The sequence below is a fragment of the Atractosteus spatula genome, chromosome 5 (assembly GCF_055471065.1).
Source record: "Atractosteus spatula isolate fAtrSpa1 chromosome 5, fAtrSpa1.hap1, whole genome shotgun sequence".
In the NCBI taxonomy this organism is placed as follows: domain Eukaryota; kingdom Metazoa; phylum Chordata; class Actinopteri; order Semionotiformes; family Lepisosteidae; genus Atractosteus; species Atractosteus spatula.
This window is the reverse complement of record NC_142710.1, coordinates 37,327,070-37,346,148: the sequence shown is the minus strand read 5'-3', so window position 1 is coordinate 37,346,148 and position 19,079 is coordinate 37,327,070. Positions and strand designations below refer to the sequence as shown.

At 36.4% G+C, this 19,079-nt stretch overlaps 1 protein-coding gene across 4 annotated transcripts in view; it reads left to right on the top strand.

The window, feature by feature from the left end:
- The first annotated feature begins 266 nt into the window (after window positions 1-266).
- vti1a (vesicle transport through interaction with t-SNAREs 1A) overlaps window positions 267-19,079 on the top strand; it is a 178,956-nt gene continuing 160,143 nt past the window's right edge. Inside the window, exons 1-3 of one of the 4 annotated variants that reach the window (XM_088917403.1) lie at window positions 267-451; window positions 6,248-6,306; window positions 8,682-8,792. In XM_088917403.1, the coding sequence (XP_088773529.1) occupies window positions 358-451; window positions 6,248-6,306; window positions 8,682-8,792 (264 nt within the window). In that variant the 5' untranslated portion in view covers window positions 267-357. The remainder of the gene's footprint in view (window positions 452-6,247; window positions 6,307-8,681; window positions 8,793-19,079) is intronic. The other 3 variants (XM_088917402.1, XM_088917405.1, XM_088917404.1) reach the window with 3 other exon arrangements.

Sequence of the window (19,079 nt, the reverse complement as noted above, 5' to 3'; positions counted from 1 at the left end):
TGAACTGAAATGTAAATGGAAAAGACAAATATTTGCTGAGCGCTAGATTAACGTAGAAACATATTTAAAAAAGCACATACAAAGAGATTATTGCAGAAAATAACGTCTGACATGCTAAAATATACATTAATTAAGAATGTCGTATTTATTAATTTCTACTTTTGGACGTGAGCAATAAGTTGAATGTTACATTTACGTAACATCCCAGGAACCCGAAGTATCATCCTTCTGTTTCCACATCGGTAGGAAATAGTGAGGATTCAACCAGGAAGTGACGGATTTGTTGTGGACTGAGGAATACACATTTCTGGGCTCTTTAATCGTTTTCTATCGTTATTATAAGATATATGAGTGAAGATGTCTTCGGATTTCGAAACTTACGAGCAGGACTTTAGCACGTTGACGGCAGAAATTACTAATAAGATCGGGAAAATCCCCAAACTGGGAGGAGGTATGTAGAAAGGTTTTAAAAACCTGCATTTGTCAACAGAATCAAAAACTTATCTGTAATTTACTGCCTGTCATGAGCATTGATAAAAAAAAGTGTGTAGTGTCTTGTCCCAGATTTGCGGAATACTGTTTGTGTTTATGTGGGATTAGTTACTAGCTGTCAGTTTCACAATAAATGTTATCAGTAGTGAAGCCAATTGCCGGTTGTATGGAGGGCTACTTTACTGTTGATAGCACTTATGTTTTAAATTGTACACAGCTTTATTAAAGTGCTTTCTGATTTGACATTTGTTTTGACATTTGTTTTTTTTTTTGGAGGCGTGCTTTAAGGACTAAATATGTGTTGCATGCTGGTATTTACTATCCACTGGAGACTAATGTAGGATGAATCTAGGGTTGCATTGTGTGACAAAATAATAATTTGCAAGGGATTAAGTCAGGAGTTAAATCAAGAGAAGTTCAGAATTAGATTGATTTATATACCTACAGGAGGCTACCACATATATCTCAACAAATAAAAGCCCACTCAGACCAGACAGCCTGGAAGTGCAACTAATATTGTTTTATCTTTAAAACCTGTTAGAATGTAGTATGCATGAGTCATTCATTCCTTGTTTGTTAAACCAAATCATACCTCTTTGTGATTTGAATTTTGCTGCTGTTTCATGTAGTGGAAAGTACGTCATAAGGTCAGGTACGAAACAAAACCATGTAGATCTTTGGTGTAACTCATGCACGAGAAGTACCACAGTTGCGATTTTATTCCTTATAAAGTAGAAATGATATTGCTTACATTCGCAGATAATTTAATGGCCTTTCATCCTGAATCTGATAACAAAAGGGCTAAAGGTGCCTGAGATAACAATCTGACCTTTGGAACAATTTTAAATGAGATTATGAAGGACTTTTGGTAAAGTAATTGACTCAGTAATCTGGTCTCATTTATGGTGTTGTAAATGTGCAAACAGGAAGGCATTATTGTTGTTTTGGATATTTGTATAAAACTAGAAAACAGTTTTGACTTCAAACAAGAGAAATCAACAAATCTATATACATCTGTAATTATAATTGAATGCTTTTATAATTACATTGTAATTGCAATGTAATTGTTTTAATGGTTTATTTGGAAGTAGAGGGTAATAGTGCTAACATCAATGGGGCTGAATTTCAATTTCATGTTTGGAAGATTTTTTTAAATTGCATATATAGTATTTCACAACAGTCCCTATTTGCAGCTGTATTACAGTTATCCTAACAATGGTGATAACGAGGATTCATTGTTGTTAGATTTATAATGTGCACCATTCTGGCTGGTAATAAATGTAGTACAAAATTTCAAATTTTCATTACAAAACTATGAATTTATAAACTAAAAACCCAAAAATGCATATAGTCTTTATATAGAAAGCTTTTATAGGTTTGTAAGGTACTGCTGACTCCTCATCTTTGTTATTGCTAACTTCAAAAATGGATTCTTGAATAGATCTGAAGCAAGCACTCTACCTCTGCTAGTGTTTCATCATTCCTTCCATAGCTGTTGCCTGGCCATCTCATATTTTTCTAGAAAAATGCAGAGTTCAGAAGTATTTCTCTTCCTGTGGTGACCTGACCCAAGGACCAAACCCAAGTGAAAAAGTGATCTTAACTAAAAGAAATCACCCCGGTTTCAACCTACGTTTCAAGACACTACGATCATGGGGTGTATCCTTGTTTAACTTGTAATGAGTATGGCTTTTGAAAACAAAACATTAGGAGCCCCTAACCAACTTCAGGCAAGTTTCCAGACTAGTTGTTTTTTAAACTTAAACCCATACCTTTCAGGATTTAAATTCTGAAGTGTTAATATTGCAGTAAGATTCCCAATTTTGTAAACATCTTTGTTTTTACATACTCCCACTGGTCATTAACCTCCTTTGAAGTATTAATTTCTGTTTTTACTAAGTGCAGTTGAAATAACTGACACTGGAGTGCAAATTTTACAGCACTATATACTAGTACCTAGATTTTAATAATGGCAATATTTGTGCCATAACTAGCTCCCATGTCTTATACTGTATAGTAAAATGCATATCTATTATTAAAGGAGTGTTTTAATTTTTTGGCTGTGTTAAAATTGCCAAAGAGCTTGTATATTGTAGTGTTGAAGCATAATTGGCTATTTTTAATCATTTTAATGTCATGATTATTAGATTTATATTATCTGTTGTGTATGTGCAATAATTTTTGAATGCTCATGCTTGATCACTTGTTTTTAGGAAGTATTTATTTCTTTAGTAGGCCCAGTTTAAGGCCTAAACCTTTTTTTTTTTACAACAGAATCAGATGGGAGGGATGATTATGCCTTGTAATTAACAACCTATCAAGAGAGCTGTAGATAAGGTTTGTGGTGTCTTGTCACAGATTTGCTGATTACCATTAAATAACATTTAAGATATTGGCAAGATCAACATACCACACAGGCCAAGTCATCTTTTTTTTTCTCACTTTTTGCGCTGTCTTAGTTTAAATCTAGAATAAACGGTGACAGGGTTTGATTGCAGTGGCACTAGATGGGATTATGAATGTGAGTGCTGGGTGTTCTTTGTCATGATGAGACAAAGCCCTCTCTTTGTCGAGTTTTAAAAACTACAAACTGACAGAAAACACACCAAAATCTATTGGAAAACCTAAGTAGTGTGAGGTTTGGGTAGTTTCAAATGTGTCATTGTTTCAAAGCAATGTGAGTTCCAGTTTTATATTAAGGGATTCTTTGAACATGCTTGTGCTTATAGGTTTTCTTCAATCGGATTTGCTCCCCCAACATAGCTGATCTCTGCAATCCATCATTTCACCTTCTGCCACACAGCCACGGTGATTGAATCTCTCCGAGTCCATTATTTATTGGACTCCTCCATAATAAACTGTTTTTATTTCATCTTAAGGCTAGGGTACAAAATAAAGGAATTCACAATTAAAAGTTAAAAGTTTGTCAGTGTACAAAAAACAATAAATTCTATAACAATTTTTAACTGGCACTATGCTTAAAGAAAATGTAGGATTTAAATATTTTTAATTACTATAATTTTGTTACAGAAACCAAGATTTTTTTTTTTAAACGATGGTATGCAATTTCACAATAAACTGAGCAAGACAAAATATTATTTGTATATATTTTTCTAAATAGTCAAAATGCTTTGTTTGGAAGTAGAGGGTAATAACGCCACCAACAATGGGGTTGAATTTCAATTTCATGTTTGGAAGATTTTTTTTAATTGCATATATAGTATTTATTTGTCAACAGTCCCTATTTCCAGCTGTATTACAGTTATCCTAACAATGGTAGCAGAGGATTCATTGTTGTTAGATTTATCATGTGCACCATTCTGGCTGGAAATAAATGTAATGCAAGATTTTAAATTTTCCATTGTCATTTTTCTGAAGCATTCAGCTTTCACCTGCTGAAGCAAATGGCCTTTGCCTTTTCAGTTGCCTAAAAAGAAGTAGTACCTCTGGCACAAGGTCAGCTTCAATTATGTACAAATGTTCATTTTGGAGTCAAATTTAGAATAGCTGTGTGTGTCTGTCAATCACAGGTGATTAAAATTTGAGCAAAGATGTCAAAAGATTTTCTGCTACGATTCATTGGTTGCTTTTGCTTACCAAACAAAACAAAAAATTGCAAATGTGCTGTATCTCTAAAATTGGCATGCATATTTTAAATGCTTACAGCAAGGAATGGAGACACAAATAAATAGAAGAGTGTTTCATTCTTTGCATCATGCCTCAGGCTGTTTATTGTGTACGCACCATTGATGTGTACACGCAGGTTTTAAAAATGCATTTGATGACCAGCATGAGCATCGCACCTGAGGGCAAAATGAGGATTAGAAAGGCTTGGGATCTGTTTTAAAGATGTAGAATTCTCATTAGCAGTGTTGTAGCCCTTTTGATTAAGGTCCGATTGTAAAAAACAAAACAAAACTTGTATAAGTTTTTTTATTCTTTTGAATTATTAGGTGTATGTACAATTATTAAATTATGATCTTGGCCACCCATGAGATATATAGTCAGAGTAGTTGCCACCGACCTGTTGCATTCCTGCTTTTCCACTGTGAGTTGTTATTCAGTGAAGAAAGTGCTACAGTGCAGATCAAAAGTAAGGAAAAGCAGCATTAAGCAGGGATGGATATACGTGTGTTCAAGAAAACAGATCACTATGGATTACGGATAAAATGCAGATTGACCTGTTTATCAAAGTTAGTAAGAGAAGAGTCTATAGGTATATAGAAGAGTCTATATAGGTAATAAGCCCAGTAATTACAATAGATCTGAAACTGACGTTTTGAAGTTATGAAACCGTTTCTACAGCAGACATATCAGATGATGAAGTTTTGTGAATGTGGTAGGTCACAGGCTTCATGAAGTTATAGCCTCAAAGGAATAAGCTCTGAAACGTACTTAAAGTGAATGTGTCCAAATCCATTTAAATCACTGGATTGAGCACTGTTTTTGTTCTAATATGGTCATTTGTATACATGAAATTATGCAGTATTAAATGCATTGTTTTGTGAAGATGTTTTGATTTCATGATCCCATACGTCACTTGCTTAAATGTAAAACAAAAGTAAATTTTAATGTTGCTGCCCCAGTACATTTGGATGGCATTGTATGCTGTCTCTTCACAGTGTATGCAATTGTATGTGTAAAAACAAAGTTATTGTGTATACTGTTTGTTTATTCTACGATATATATTGATATTTGAAGTTAAAATTGATGAAAGTTTCACAGACCTTTCTAAATCTATCTATGCCTACAGTGGCTTACTAACAGTGATACTTTTTGTTAATTTGTTTTTTTTAAGTATTGATGTAATTAAGTAAGAAAATGGTTTTATATAACCATTGTCTTCTTGTTTGAATCGAAGAGCTTGATAAGCTAAAAAATATAGGAACATATATTTTCTTTAACAATTCAGGTTTGTCATAGAGTGAGGATTAGCTCAAAGTTTGTTTGACATTTCTCATGGATTCTGATATCTGGCTAGATCTGAGAAAATCCCTAAAGGATAGATCATCTCTATCTCGGTGCATGCATTGCATCGCTTTTCCAGAGTTTAGTGTGGCAAAGTCTATTTTTGCTACAGTAATTGTCATTAAAAGATGAAACTGGAGGCACAGAAATGGAAAAAAAAAAGATTAATGAATTCACTTTTCTAACTTCTAAGACATTCTCAGTATAAAGTAGGGACAGCTCTTTGCAGATTTCAATCAAGAGTGAATGCAATATATTGCTGTTTCTTGTAGCTTACTGACCAACGTCACATGACATTAATAATGCATTTTGGACTACAGAAAAATGATTTATTTACAACCTTGCACACCTTCTGTGTGGAGTTTGCATGCTGTCACTGTTTTCATGTTGGTTTTCCTGTCACTTTCCAGATACATTCTGGTTGGGTTATATGCTGTGTGTAAACTTTCCTAATGAGCTTTTGTCTGTGTATTGCACTTCGGCAATAGGCTCTGGGTTGCCATGGCCTTTACCAGGATTTAGGAGCTTTCTGGTGATTGTTTGGATGAATGAATTCTACAGTGATTTTGATTTGCAGCGTATTGGGTTTTTTTATTTTTCTAATCAATTCTCAGACATATATGTGACAATGACAGAATTATAATGTATAAGACTCAACACTTAGTTTTTGACTAATACTTCGTGAATGAAGTGTTGTTTTTTAGCAGTTATATTTGCGGTTTGTTAATCAAAAACCAGAAAGTGAACATCTTGCAATTCATCGCTGTTGTTCTGTATTCCCTTTCAGAAGAAAAGAAGCAAATGGTTCTAAATGTCGAGAAACAGCTTGAAGAAGCAAGGGAGTTGGTATGTATTTGATCAGTGTTTGGTACTCTTAAGAAATCTGAGTTGTAAGAAGTACAAATCTTCATCTGTGTAGAGACCTGTAAGGAACAATGATCCATATTTATCAGTCATGGGTACCTGTACTATATGTTTTGCACTTAATTAATAGCATTTTAGAGATGGAGGAATGTTAGCTATATTCATCACTGAATTCTATTTAAATTATTATTTATGTGCTCCTCTGATGACAATTTGTGAAAGCACAAACAATGATATTATACCAATAAAGGGTCTTGTTATCACGATCATTACTAATCTTATTCATGAGCAAATAGTATAGCATGTATATTGTTGCAGCTGTTTACTGGTGACAAGGTCACACTGCCTGAGAATGTCTACCCAACTGACAATTAGCTGGCAATGATGATGACTCTTCTGGAATGCAGAAAGTTAATCACACAATCTCCCTTATGTTTGTGGTTGTTACAGCACTATCACACGCCATTAACATATAGAGGACGTACTGTACATGTATGTATGTGCCTAGATCTATTTTATCTATAAACTGGGGGAAAAACATCCCCTTGTTTATTGTCTCTCTTTATCTTTTTTTTTCTGCAGAATATATTAAATCAATCTTTTATGATTCTTATAAAAATGAATCATAGGTAGATTTTTAGTTTAGATAGAATGCACAATTGGCTGTCATTTCTGATTACATCACTGTATATATCTCAAATAGCACACTTTCTCTTTCTGTCAGAATTTGAAAACTTTTTCTCCCTAGAGACACCTTCAATTTATGCTCGGGAAAACAAACTTTAAATTCATAACTACAATACAGCATATGGGATCATATGATATTTTGTGAGACACATTTGCCATTATATGGTCTTTTAAGTGCATTTTAATACCTTTTTTTGATTTGGAGCAGGTATGTACATACTGAAATGGCAAAGGGAGTATGTGTCAGTTCAGGTTGTAGGGAAGGGAGGCATTAGAGCCTTTCTTCTCAAGGATGAGTAATGGTTTTCTAATGGGGTCAGACAGGGATCAAGTTCTGGAATGAGAGAGATGCATTTACATAAAGCAAAGTTTATTAAGTGGATGTCATTGCTGCCTCTCATCACTTGGGCCCTGGGTTCAACCCCAGACCTGGGGTGCTGTCTGTGTGGAGTTTGTATTTTTTCCCCTTGTTCACGTGGGTTTCCTCCCACAGTCTTAAGACATACTAGTAGGTTAACGGGCCTCTAGAAAATTAAATGTGAACCTAGTTGTGAGTGTGTGCATGTCTGAGTCTGTGTGTCTGCCCTGCGATGGACTGGTGTCCCGTCCAAGATAAACAAGTTCAGGTTTACCCTGAACATCACCTTTTTTAAAAAAAATCTGAATTCATTACTGGCACACCAATTAAATGTTTAGAGATTGCTATTGTAATAGCTCGTACAGACCCCTTGCATTTGGTTTGGGGCTAAGCCACTAACTAGTGCCAAAACCTGTCATAAACCAGCACCCAGAAGGCTGTATTATTCAGGAAATTAGCTGAGCTGTGTCCCAGTTTCCTTGGCAGGGTCTACTGGTGCTCTGCTTCGTTGTGGCTCTGTAAAGAATTTGGAATGAGATGTTATTTGCTTGTTTGTAATACCAATGACAAGTATGTTGTGTACAAACCCATACTGTATATGTATAAACAAACAGAAAATATACGTGGGCAATATATCCTAAAGCAGAATTAGGAGGGAGCTGACTTCCTTAATGAAGTGCAGGTGCACAGCGACCTTTGTTTGCAGGAGAACAACACTTTTTATACATCTTAGCTTTCAACATTGGGAAGTACACAAAATAAAATGACAGCTATCATTCCAATGGGAAGAAATAAATGACAGAATTCGCCTGAAATCATCGTACAAGTAGCATTAACTCACATTCTATGCAGAAATTCTGAAAGTAGTGGTCTCCGTGATAAGGGCCTCAAGGTTACTATAGCTCTCTACTAGGTTGGTTATAACTGAAGGAAATTGTGTACTATGCTTAGTTTGAGCAGAAAAAACAAACATTTGTGGATGTTGTACCACTTCTTTGTACGAATGTGATCCTGTTTTGATTTCTACTCTAGTGCAGCCATGAATGAAGGGTCAGGAGACAATGTGCTCTGTTGGCCTCGTTATTTTTCTGGTCCTTACAGATGCCCGCAGGTACAATGGGCCCACAGAGTGACACGTTTTGACAGCCCGGTGATCAATCACTGGCTATGAAAGCAGCCTTTGACATCTCTTTACTGTCAAGCAGCTGTAGAAATTGCAGCCTTACCTGCGGGAGAGGTTGTTTTAGCTGCCTGGCATTCTGGAAGTGGGAGGGGGATGAAAGAACCTTTCACTTTGTCTGGAATTTTGCAGCTGGAGCAGATGGACCTTGAGGTACGAGAGATCCCCGTCCAGAGCCGAGGCATGTACAACAGCAGGCTGAAGAGCTACAAGCAGGAGCTTGACAAACTGGAGAAGGATTTCGTAAGTCTTTGAATCGCAAACCTGCATTCTGTCATGGGCTCACTTTGATGCACAACCAATCCACAATGACTTAATGTCCCAAGACACCAGGGGTTAATTTCCAAATCTTTGTATTATTTAAATCAGGTCCATTGCTAAGCACATCTCACAGTACATGTTTTATAAGCACTGTTAATCCTGACATGTTTTTGTTTCTGCCACTAGATGTCCTTGTTTATTTATTTAATGGTCTTCTGTTTTGAATAGTTCTTTATGTTCAGCTATATAGGGAATCTCAAATTTATATGCAGTGGTCTTTCCTTTTCTTCCCTTTAGCTGAAGGATTTCAAGTGTCAAGGTTATTTTGATCCTCTAGGGGGGAAAAATACCCTCAATATATGCTGCTAATGTTTTCCTAACTTTTTTCCTGCTGCAAAGTCTGCAGAACATGCATAACTTACTTCTTGTTGTGAACTTGTCTGACCCCCCGGAGTACAAACAATTTATTTAAAATAAAACTCCATTCTTAGGCCTGATAGACACAGTGAACATTCACGGCATGTTCATTTTGGCTACCTTGCAGGCAAATAGCATGGACTACAGATACAATATAAAAGTCCAAATATGTAACAGTAGGTATCGCTGAGATCCATTTTCATCCTCATAGCAGGATTTCAGTGAGTGCTAGTGTATTACAAGCATGTGATTCTGTACTGTCACAATTAGTTAGAATCACACTCCTTCGTTACCCTAAATCCAGTGGAAAATGGCACAATGTTAAAGGGTTACTGTACTTTCAATAACTAGTAATTATACAGCATAATCCCCTCTTCTTTATTTCAACTGGCAGTGTGTTGTTCTGTTGATGGTATACCCTGATGTCTTACATAGAACCACATTTTGTAAGATTTCTTCGCTTCATTGGAGCTTTGGCTAGAAACTTTGCTCTGGAATGTTAAAAAAAACAAAACTTTGTTCCTCCACTTGTGTCTTCCACATTTAAAATGGCATTTTCAGCGGGATTAGATTAAATGACTGCTCAAAAATTCTCTTTGGCAATGTCAAATTTGAATTTTTGTGGTTAGATACTATTCCATATGTTGAATTGCAAAAACAAAATGCTTTTAATACATCTTCTGTTTTTTTTCATTTATAATGACTTCCTCAGCACTCTACAATCACTGTGCAATTTAGTACTCCAGGGTGTGTGCTGTTTTGGAATATCACCACTTTTGCAGCTTGTTAAAGGCACGCAAGGAGTGATGATATCCTGCGGTACCACACACCCTGTCCTGCCAGTGTGCTTAATTAGCAACTCATCAGGGAGCAGCTGGTTACTACCCAGTGGTTGAAAATCACTTTGTGGGAATCTTCAATTTAGAGCTTTAAACAGAGGTGCAATTTGGCTTCAGGGTTTTCACTAATTCATGCAAGTAGGTCCCAGTAAGGCGTCCAAAAGTGAGTCTGTCTTGGTTTTAATGTGCTATTAGAAATGAAAAGACTCCATATTTAGTAGATTTGTTTTTTTCCGGAGGACTTATTTTTGTGGATCATTGTACCTTAAAAAAAGTATTTTGGAATTTTACTTGTTGTTTAAATGGACAATTTATTACTCACTATTGCAACGCTGCAAACAGTCCAAAAGGCTCATCTACACTGATATCAGTGAAAGCATAGACTTGCATTGGGCTTCAGAATGTTTAAAGTCAACCCATTTTTATATCAAAAACACAGAAAAATATCTGGACATATACCATATGTCTTCGTTCAGTTGTTGTTGAGTTGTTTAAAGCCTTTTGCATATTGGAAGAATAGATAACTTTCCCTGTGTTTGATTCACTGACAATATCAATGGTAAGTCTCTAATAAAATGAAGATAAAAGAAATGCACATAAAACAGTAAAATTATAAAATTCTAGAAAAAAGGTATTTTGCGTCACAATCAAAAATGCCTGGTTTAGAAGGAGTCGCTTTCCTCATGGTGGGCATTTAATTGCTAGATAATTAATCTTTTGCTCAGCACACTTGACTGTTGCTGTGGTTAATTAACTAGCAATTAATACCCACTGCGTCAGATATGACAGAATATATGTAGTCTGCACAAAGCTTTGTTTAGCTTAATTACACCAATTATATGTGAGGTGACACTTATTGTCACCTGTTAGTTCCTTACGCTTCAAAGGAGGAGAAAAAATAATTTGACTACATTTTCAATAAATAGCTCAGTTTCCACTGTACCACTAGCATACAGGCCAGTGAGAACTGCCAGTATGGATATTTTCAGGCAATGATTTTAACTTTTTGCTGACATCTTTATCAAAGTGACTTATATTTGAAACTCTTAACAGTGCAAAAACACATAATATACCATGGCATAAACTAACAAAAATAGGGTAATACAAGGTTTTCTCATGATACTGCGAACTAAACAACACACAAGAATCATTGCAATTCTTGAATGCCTCAGTGGATGTAAAAGTTGAGTCTGCAGTAATTGAAACAAAAGAAAGTGATGATAAAAGGCATAGAAGTAACAAGGATAAATCATATGATATAGGTAGATGTGACAGATTGCCCAAACCAATATTTTTGCTGGCATTCATAACTCAACCCCAGAGAAGAGTCCAAAGCCCTTTTGTTTTCCACATTATCTTTGCCACTGTTGATAGGTTTAGCTCCACAAGCTTCACAAGAACAGCTCTTCCCTCCTTTCCATCCTGTCCTTCTTTTGAGCCCAGTCAGGTGGCAAAGAACTTTGACAGGGAAATCAATGACTCGCCCCCCTGAAGCTGGGCCCCTTACCCTCTTTCATATATCTGTTTGCACCCCATTCTGATGTTTGCTGTGCCAGTTGAGTCACCAGATTGCACTTGGCACCCCCCCCCCGCCCGAAGCCCCCCGTGTCTCCTGCTCAGGGCCCAGAAGGGGGCTGACCCTAAAACCGGATTGAACCTTTGTAAAACTATTAAAGCGACATCCCGAAGGTGCATTGTAATGATAGGTTCATTTTGATAATGGGCATGCAATCTTTAAGCCGGTAACCCCGTGGAGACATTGTATTAGACAAAATAAAAAAAAAATTGTTGGAGATGATTCTTTTGATTGGCCTAGGAACGGCAGCGAGCACAGGGACCAGAATGACATGCCTCTTAGCGATCCCTTTTATCTAGCAGACGAGTATCAACATTGCGCGCTTCCTAATGGAAGTGTAATTTAATGAAATCTATTGGGTAAACATACTTCAGATCTTCAAAGGAGGTGACAAAGTTTTTGCTGGCAGCCGGGCGCTGGCTATATTCCAGCCTCACAGTAGCTGTTATACATAACGCCATTGAGGGAAACACTATAATACTTGTTGAGTTCAAGAGGTGCATGTATTTATTATGTTTATTCTAGATCCCCTCCCTTCTTCCTCCTTCTCTTTAATATTTTTAACGTTTAGTTCATATTGGTTGGCTGGTCTAGAAGTGTTCGCATTTAAGACTTAAATAACGTCAGGTTACTATGCAGATATGCATTTTCTGCAAAGAAATAAACTTTAGTTAATATGTTTAGAATTCTTGCAAGTACAGGAAGCTTGCATAATTTTGTGGAGTTGAATTTGCTATTATCTATTAATAATCATGGATTGAAAAGCCAAATTTAATGGTGTTGTGTCAGTTTTCCTAAGCAAAAAAAAACATATTAATGAGACTTTGTTTGCAGCAGTAGGGAATGTAGAGAGGTTTCTGGCACATAAAGCAATTGCTCTTCATAAGAGAGTGGTATGAACTGAGAGGTTTAAAGTTATCATCTTTCTGTCAGTTACCTAACACCTGACTCATAGCACAAGAGGACTTGAATAGAAAACCACGCAGGTGTGAAATGTATTATAAAAAAAAGAAAACATTATTAATGGGATCTAAATTTCACAGTTCAAAAGAAGGACAGCTTTGTGGTTACTCTGACTGTGCATAATTGGCCAGAACATGTTCAAGGTATTTACACATCATTAAAAATATCAATAAACTTTATTGGGTATTTTTTGTATTGAGTACAGACATTTTTTCTAACCGCCAGCACAAAAAGACAGATTGTGGCATCCAGCAAATGTAGTAGCTGACAGTTTTAAGAACACAGTAGTCCTGTCTTTGTCTGCACCTGTAGTGCAGTTTTTATCAATACATTTCTCGAGATGGCATCATAGAACAAGGCAGCGCCTAGACATTGTCAGTGCATCAGAGAACTGTCTGAAATACCCTGGAATGTTGGAATCTGTCATTCATTCCTATGTTCGCCTTTGCTTATGCAAATAAATCCAATGCAGATATTTTCCCAAAAAGCAAGAAGTCCCTTCTTTTAACTAAACACTTATTTGACAAATTTCTCAAGCAGATTCATGAACATTCATGAACCTGGATTCCAAATGAACGACCAGAAGCTGTCCTATTACCAACCCTAGTGCGGTTTAAGGAAGTATCATCTTTTTCTGTATTGTTACACAGTCAACAGTCTTAGAATTTAGTTATTCTCTGATTCTTCTCTTAAAATATATCCAGTACCAAAGATGGATTGTAATGAGCCCTGCTATCCAATGACAAATTCACAAGGACGAATATTCTCATGCAAGTGGTGTTCGTAAAGTCACCAAGGACGGATTGTGTAAAATAAGCAAAGTCAGGATAAAAGCAGGGAATAGCACATGCATTCAGACTATTCGGCTGTTTGAGTAAAAAGTGGGAAGTTTATTTGTAACAGTCTGATAAGCTGATATATTATTGTGGGTAAAGTATTATTGTGCATTACAAAACAGTTATTTTATTATTATTCACCTGATGAACTGTTGGTGAAGTGAACTGATGTATTATGGTTTAATAGTATAATTTTATAATTTTTTGTATAGAAAAGACTTAGGAACCTACTTTCCCCACCACTAAAGACCAGTCATTGTGCATCAGTAGAATGGAGAAGTGAGAAATAACTCTACCAGCTGAAGTAAGGAAGAACTTTAAGGAAGACAGATTGTACAAACCCATAGTGGAATTAAGTCGGGACACCAGGGTTAAAACACCTACTGTTTTGAAAACTGCAAAGGGATATTAAATGTTCAAGTAGTCAGGACCTTGGCCTAGCATCCCATATGTGCATATGATGATGTATAAGTGCACCAGTTAATTTTCTGAGCATGCTTTCTAGCACGAGATGATCGTGCAGCTTTACTGTGAGAATTTCTTTTACATTTGTAGTCGCGTCCAAATGATTATCCATCTCAATAAATACGAACAAGAAAAGGCTGCATAAATATGGAAAAATATGGAAAAGCCATGTTCTTGTATTCTAGTGCAATTGCTTACAGAAAAGCTATTTGTTAACAGTTTTATTTCTCAAAAAAGATAGGTTAAGAAATTATTGGCTTCCCTATACAGTAGACTCTTTAAAATAAAATTAAACAGAATTACTGTGACTGTGACCTTCCAAGGCTTCCAATTTCACTGGGGGTATATAAAAGAGGTAACACACATGTAAAATCCCTTTGTCACCCTCACAATGGAGAAACATAGAGACCTCACAAATGAGACGAATGGTTGTTGACCTTCATAAATCACGTAGTAGGTACAAAAATAAACTAAATATGCCACTTGCCACTATTAGAGCAATAATTACAAATATTAAAACCACTGGAATAAGTGGTACTGTTGCCTGATGGAGGATGGAAGTATATCTTGCCCCCAAGCACGTTTGAGTTTGCTAAACAGCATTGGCACTTGGATAAAGTGATAAAAATAGAGCACTTCTTACACCAGTGAGTTTGGCATCAAAAGAAGAATGTGTATGCAGAAAAGAAAATATGTAAACTATTTTTAAAAAATACTTAAAATGATGCTGGTGGGGCTGTTTTGCTTCTACTGGTCCTGAGGCCCTTGATAGAGCCATCAACATCATGATGTCTACCATGTACCAGTACTTTTAGCCAAAAACCTGGTATTCTCTGCCAGGAGTCTGAAACCTGGTGAAAAGGTGATCTTCCCGCAATGACTCCATGAACGCATCAAAATCCACAAAGAAGTGGTTGCTCTACCCCAAAATCAACATTTCGCAGTGGCCATCTCAGTCTCTGGACTCGAACCCCATTGAAAACCTCTGGATTGAATTGAAAGGGGCACTCCACTCCATAAATACAGATTAAAGGATATCAGGAATCTGGAAAGATTCTGTATGGAGGGATGGTACTATATAGAATCCCTACTAATGTGTTCTCTAGTCTCATAAAACCTTATAGAAAAAGGCTCTGTGCTGTAATCCTTGCAAAAAGTGGGTGCATAAAGTACTAAAAACAGTGGAACTTATTTTATAATAAAGTAAAGTATATTCCACTTGTGGTAAATACAGCTCATTAGCTGTGGTGCTTGTTTTATACAGCCCTTTTTGCTCATCTCTATCAAGGGTGCCAATAATTGTGATGGTGACTCCAACACTCATAGTAGAGCAAAGAAGGTGGTGAGGCCAGAAATGACAGGTCTTTCTCCTTTCTGTCAGTGGCTGTTTCCTCTTCTGGTGCCGTTCCCAACATTTTGTAACATTTTTAGATGAGTTTGTTTGCTTTGGCTGAAGGCTAGTCCTTTCAGAACAGGCTCCACTTAGCCTGCGATAAATAGACATGAGCACCCCGGAGCCCGTAAAGATGTTACTTTTCTGAATTAGCTCCACGCAGTTTGTTTGAAAAGGCTACCTGCCAAAGTGGGATGCCGTCTAAATGTTAGGATTACATAGTCAACACAGCTGCTTTTCTTGTGACTGAAATCGCTGCCATTTGATTTTACTTTTAAAGATCACCAGCAGCATGATTTAAACTATTGAGCCCCCGGCATCTGGTGTGCGGCATCCAGCCAAAGTCAGACGGGGAAAAAAAAACAACAGCAAAGGTCAGGAACCAGTTTTAAGAAGAAAATAAGGCGACAGACCCATGTGTTTACTATATCCTCTTCGGAGTTTGTAGGTCCCTGTCCAAATACTGGTTGGTCAAAAAACAAAAACAAAAACAAAACTGGCAAGCAAAGAAACAAATTAAACCAAAGCCTTCATTTTGTCCCCCAAAACAGAGGTGATGGATATGTGGCCAGACGTTAAACTCAAACCCACAATAATCAGGTTTGCCCTTCCCGTTAGGGCCTTTTTTTTATAGGAGGCCTCATTTGAAATTCATGCACTCTTTTTTTTTGTAACAAGCTGCCGAATTCAAGGTCTCAGATGCTGTATGAAAAGACGTCCAAAATTAAAAAGCAAGATTTCTCTTCTAACTAACCCTCTTCAAGTCACATAATTTTAGACAACTCGGGCTTTTTTCCTCCCTGGCCATTGAAGGCACTGTGGAGAAAAATCTTGTTTAGCCTTGTAGAGGCATGCCAATTAATGCTTGTTTTTGTTTTAGAAGATTTCAAGAAGCAACAAATGGTGCAAGCAGAGAGCAGTGGCATCTCTTTTTAAAAAAGATTTTGAGAAAGGCATGACATGGTAAACTGAAGGAGTCATTTTGATTTATATGAAAATGTAAAATGGAAATATAAAAAGAAATAAAATGTAACATTTACCTTGCTACACCCAACCTTAAAAAAGTTAACACAATGGATGGGGAATTCAAGTTTGACCGTCTGTACTGCCTTATTGTGACAATTCTGCAGTTCTGCTCGAGGCTAATGTCGTTACAGGAGTGAACTAAAGAGGTGTCTTTACTGAATTTGTGATCCCTAATTATTTTATTACTAATTCTTATCTGGTGTTCAGTGTGGGGAGCAGCTTGTTTTTTTCTTTAGCATTGCAACATAAACAATTCTGCAATTCAGTAGTAGGACATCAGTAGTAAGGTTTTTCATTGCAAAGACATTGTAACTCATTTTTCTAGTGAGATGTGGAAAACCTAATATACGTCTGTTTTGCATGCAAAAATTGCACCAGTTTTAACCATCTTCCTTGCTTTTTTTAAACTATCCTTTTGCTGAAAAGGGGGCATCTCAATACCCTAAAAAATTCACTTTATTTACCTGCATGGTAAATGGCAAATGCCATTATTGCTGAAGAAAAGTAATACCATAAACTGCACAATAACATAACATTAGCTGTGTTTGATTAAATACGTTATCATTTATTACACTGAAGGAAACATGTCTCATTGTAATGCGATATAGATGTCTTTTTCATTTAATATTGAGGAGCTCAATATAAAACCAACTGTCTGAGGTACTTAAACTACTGTTATAGAAAAAGTGCATTTTTAGTATAATGTTTTTAGCTTCCATTCATATTCATATTTTAAAAAATATTTTGCGAATATTCTTACTCTCCAGTATTTATATATGTGTGGCTTTTCATGGACCCTAAAGATGCTTTTGACTGCTTTTGTACTTTTGGAAATGGTTGCAGTGCAATGCTTCCTTAAAGGATGCTCTGCACCTTCTCCTCTGTACCTAAGTTAAGAATTTTAATTCCAAACATTTCTGTACATCTGATACTCAGTGGAGGCATTGTCGCCTTACATTAACAGGAGCTTTTTTTAAATAAGTAGCCGCTTCCCATTTTTTTTTTCCAAAACACATTAGTTCACAGTGGGAGAACCAGAAATCAAAACCAGTAAATCCAGACGTTTCTGTCTGACCCTCTCTCTTATTACATTAGCATAACATTTGCTGATATCATCTAAATTTACATGCGCATTTGCTTCAGGTAATGGGCTAGTTTGCATTTGAAATACATCTCAGAAAAAAAATATTTTTGCCTGAGGTCCTTGTTATTTGCTGGGAAACTTTTATTTCTTTGCAAAATATTTTTTTCTCCCTATTTCCAGTTTTTTCTTAGAGTACTGTTTTAGCAACCACTAGGCTACCTTTCTGCTATATGCACATGAAGATGAAGTTAAGCCAGTTACAACAATAGGTATGTAAGGAAAGATACTGACAAGTGTTTTATGAAGAGCTGTGTTCTTTTTAAGTACCCCCACAGTTAGGTGATTCACTGTCCACCTTTTCTAGATCCTCCTTGTTGTTGGAAATAGTACAGAAGGAATAAAAAGAGTGGTGAGGGGGAAAATGAAGATCAGACCAAATAAAAAAATACTGAGTAAGACTGCAGAGAAACGGTGATGTGTTGAGATTGCCTTATCGGGTGGTCGACAGCGCAGCCCTCTCTGTCTGAAGGAGCTGCTGGATCTTATTAAGGCAGTGACAGACTCAGCGGGTCTTTTCTGTTTGAAAACCCCAGAACATGTGTGATTTTGCAAGGGAGTCAGAAGAATCTGTAATCCAGAAGGCACAGCTATAGGAAAAGAAAACATCTGCATTGCTTCATACTGATGTCAATGAGAAATGCTTCAAGGGAGAGCCTAGAAAGCTTTCTAGAAAGGTTTGATTCTTGAGATTATGGGTTTTTGTGTCAAGTGACAAGCAGTGACAAGTGATCCTTGTCTCCGCTCTAAAGTGAGAGTTGATTTGTGCCCACTTTGGAGGAAAGGGAAGAGTGGGCTGTGCTGCCTGCCTATATCCAGCAGGTGGTGATGTTGCTTAAGGAATTTTGGCCATGCGCTGTAGAGCAGCAAGACAGTTTGATCAGGAGAGTGTTTTTGTTTGGTAGAGGTTCGTACAAAGCCGCTATAGAACTCCTTGACTGCTTCCGACCTCATTTTATTTTGAGAAGAAGGGAGATACAAGTAGGACTGCTTCGGAGATGTTCCATTTATATCTTTCTTCAAAACACCTGAATAAAAGAGATGCGTCTATACCTACAGTGCAGTACATAATTCATTTCTCATATTAATTTCCACAAATATGTTTCTTAAACCATGGAAACATCCAGTTCTATGAAAAGGACTTTTGTGATTAGCAAAGAATGTCTTTTACCCACAGTCAGTTATCATTGTTCTCTGTGCTTTCTCTTGCTCTTTGTTGTACTTGTGACCTAAAAAGAGCCTTCAGTGAAATGATAGATAAGGAACAGATTCTACCTAGAGAGAATCTCATTGTCTCTTCCAGTGTTACAGATTTTCATTGCTTAAAAAGAAAGTTAAACATTTCTGGAACACCACTAGAAATGTAAAACAAAAACAAAACTGAATTCATTAGGACAATAAAAGCGGTCTCTCATTGGTTTTGGGCAGATTGTGAAATAACATAAAATAGAATACATGCATTAAATATAGAAATTAAAATACAGTATATTTTTATTTATTTATGTTGCAAATAAATCAATTATTGAAATGACACTCAAGTGTCAAAAGGCTTAAATCAAAAGCTTCCAGTTTTTGTTTGCTTTTGCCTTAAATGAGCTTTTTAATATTAACTT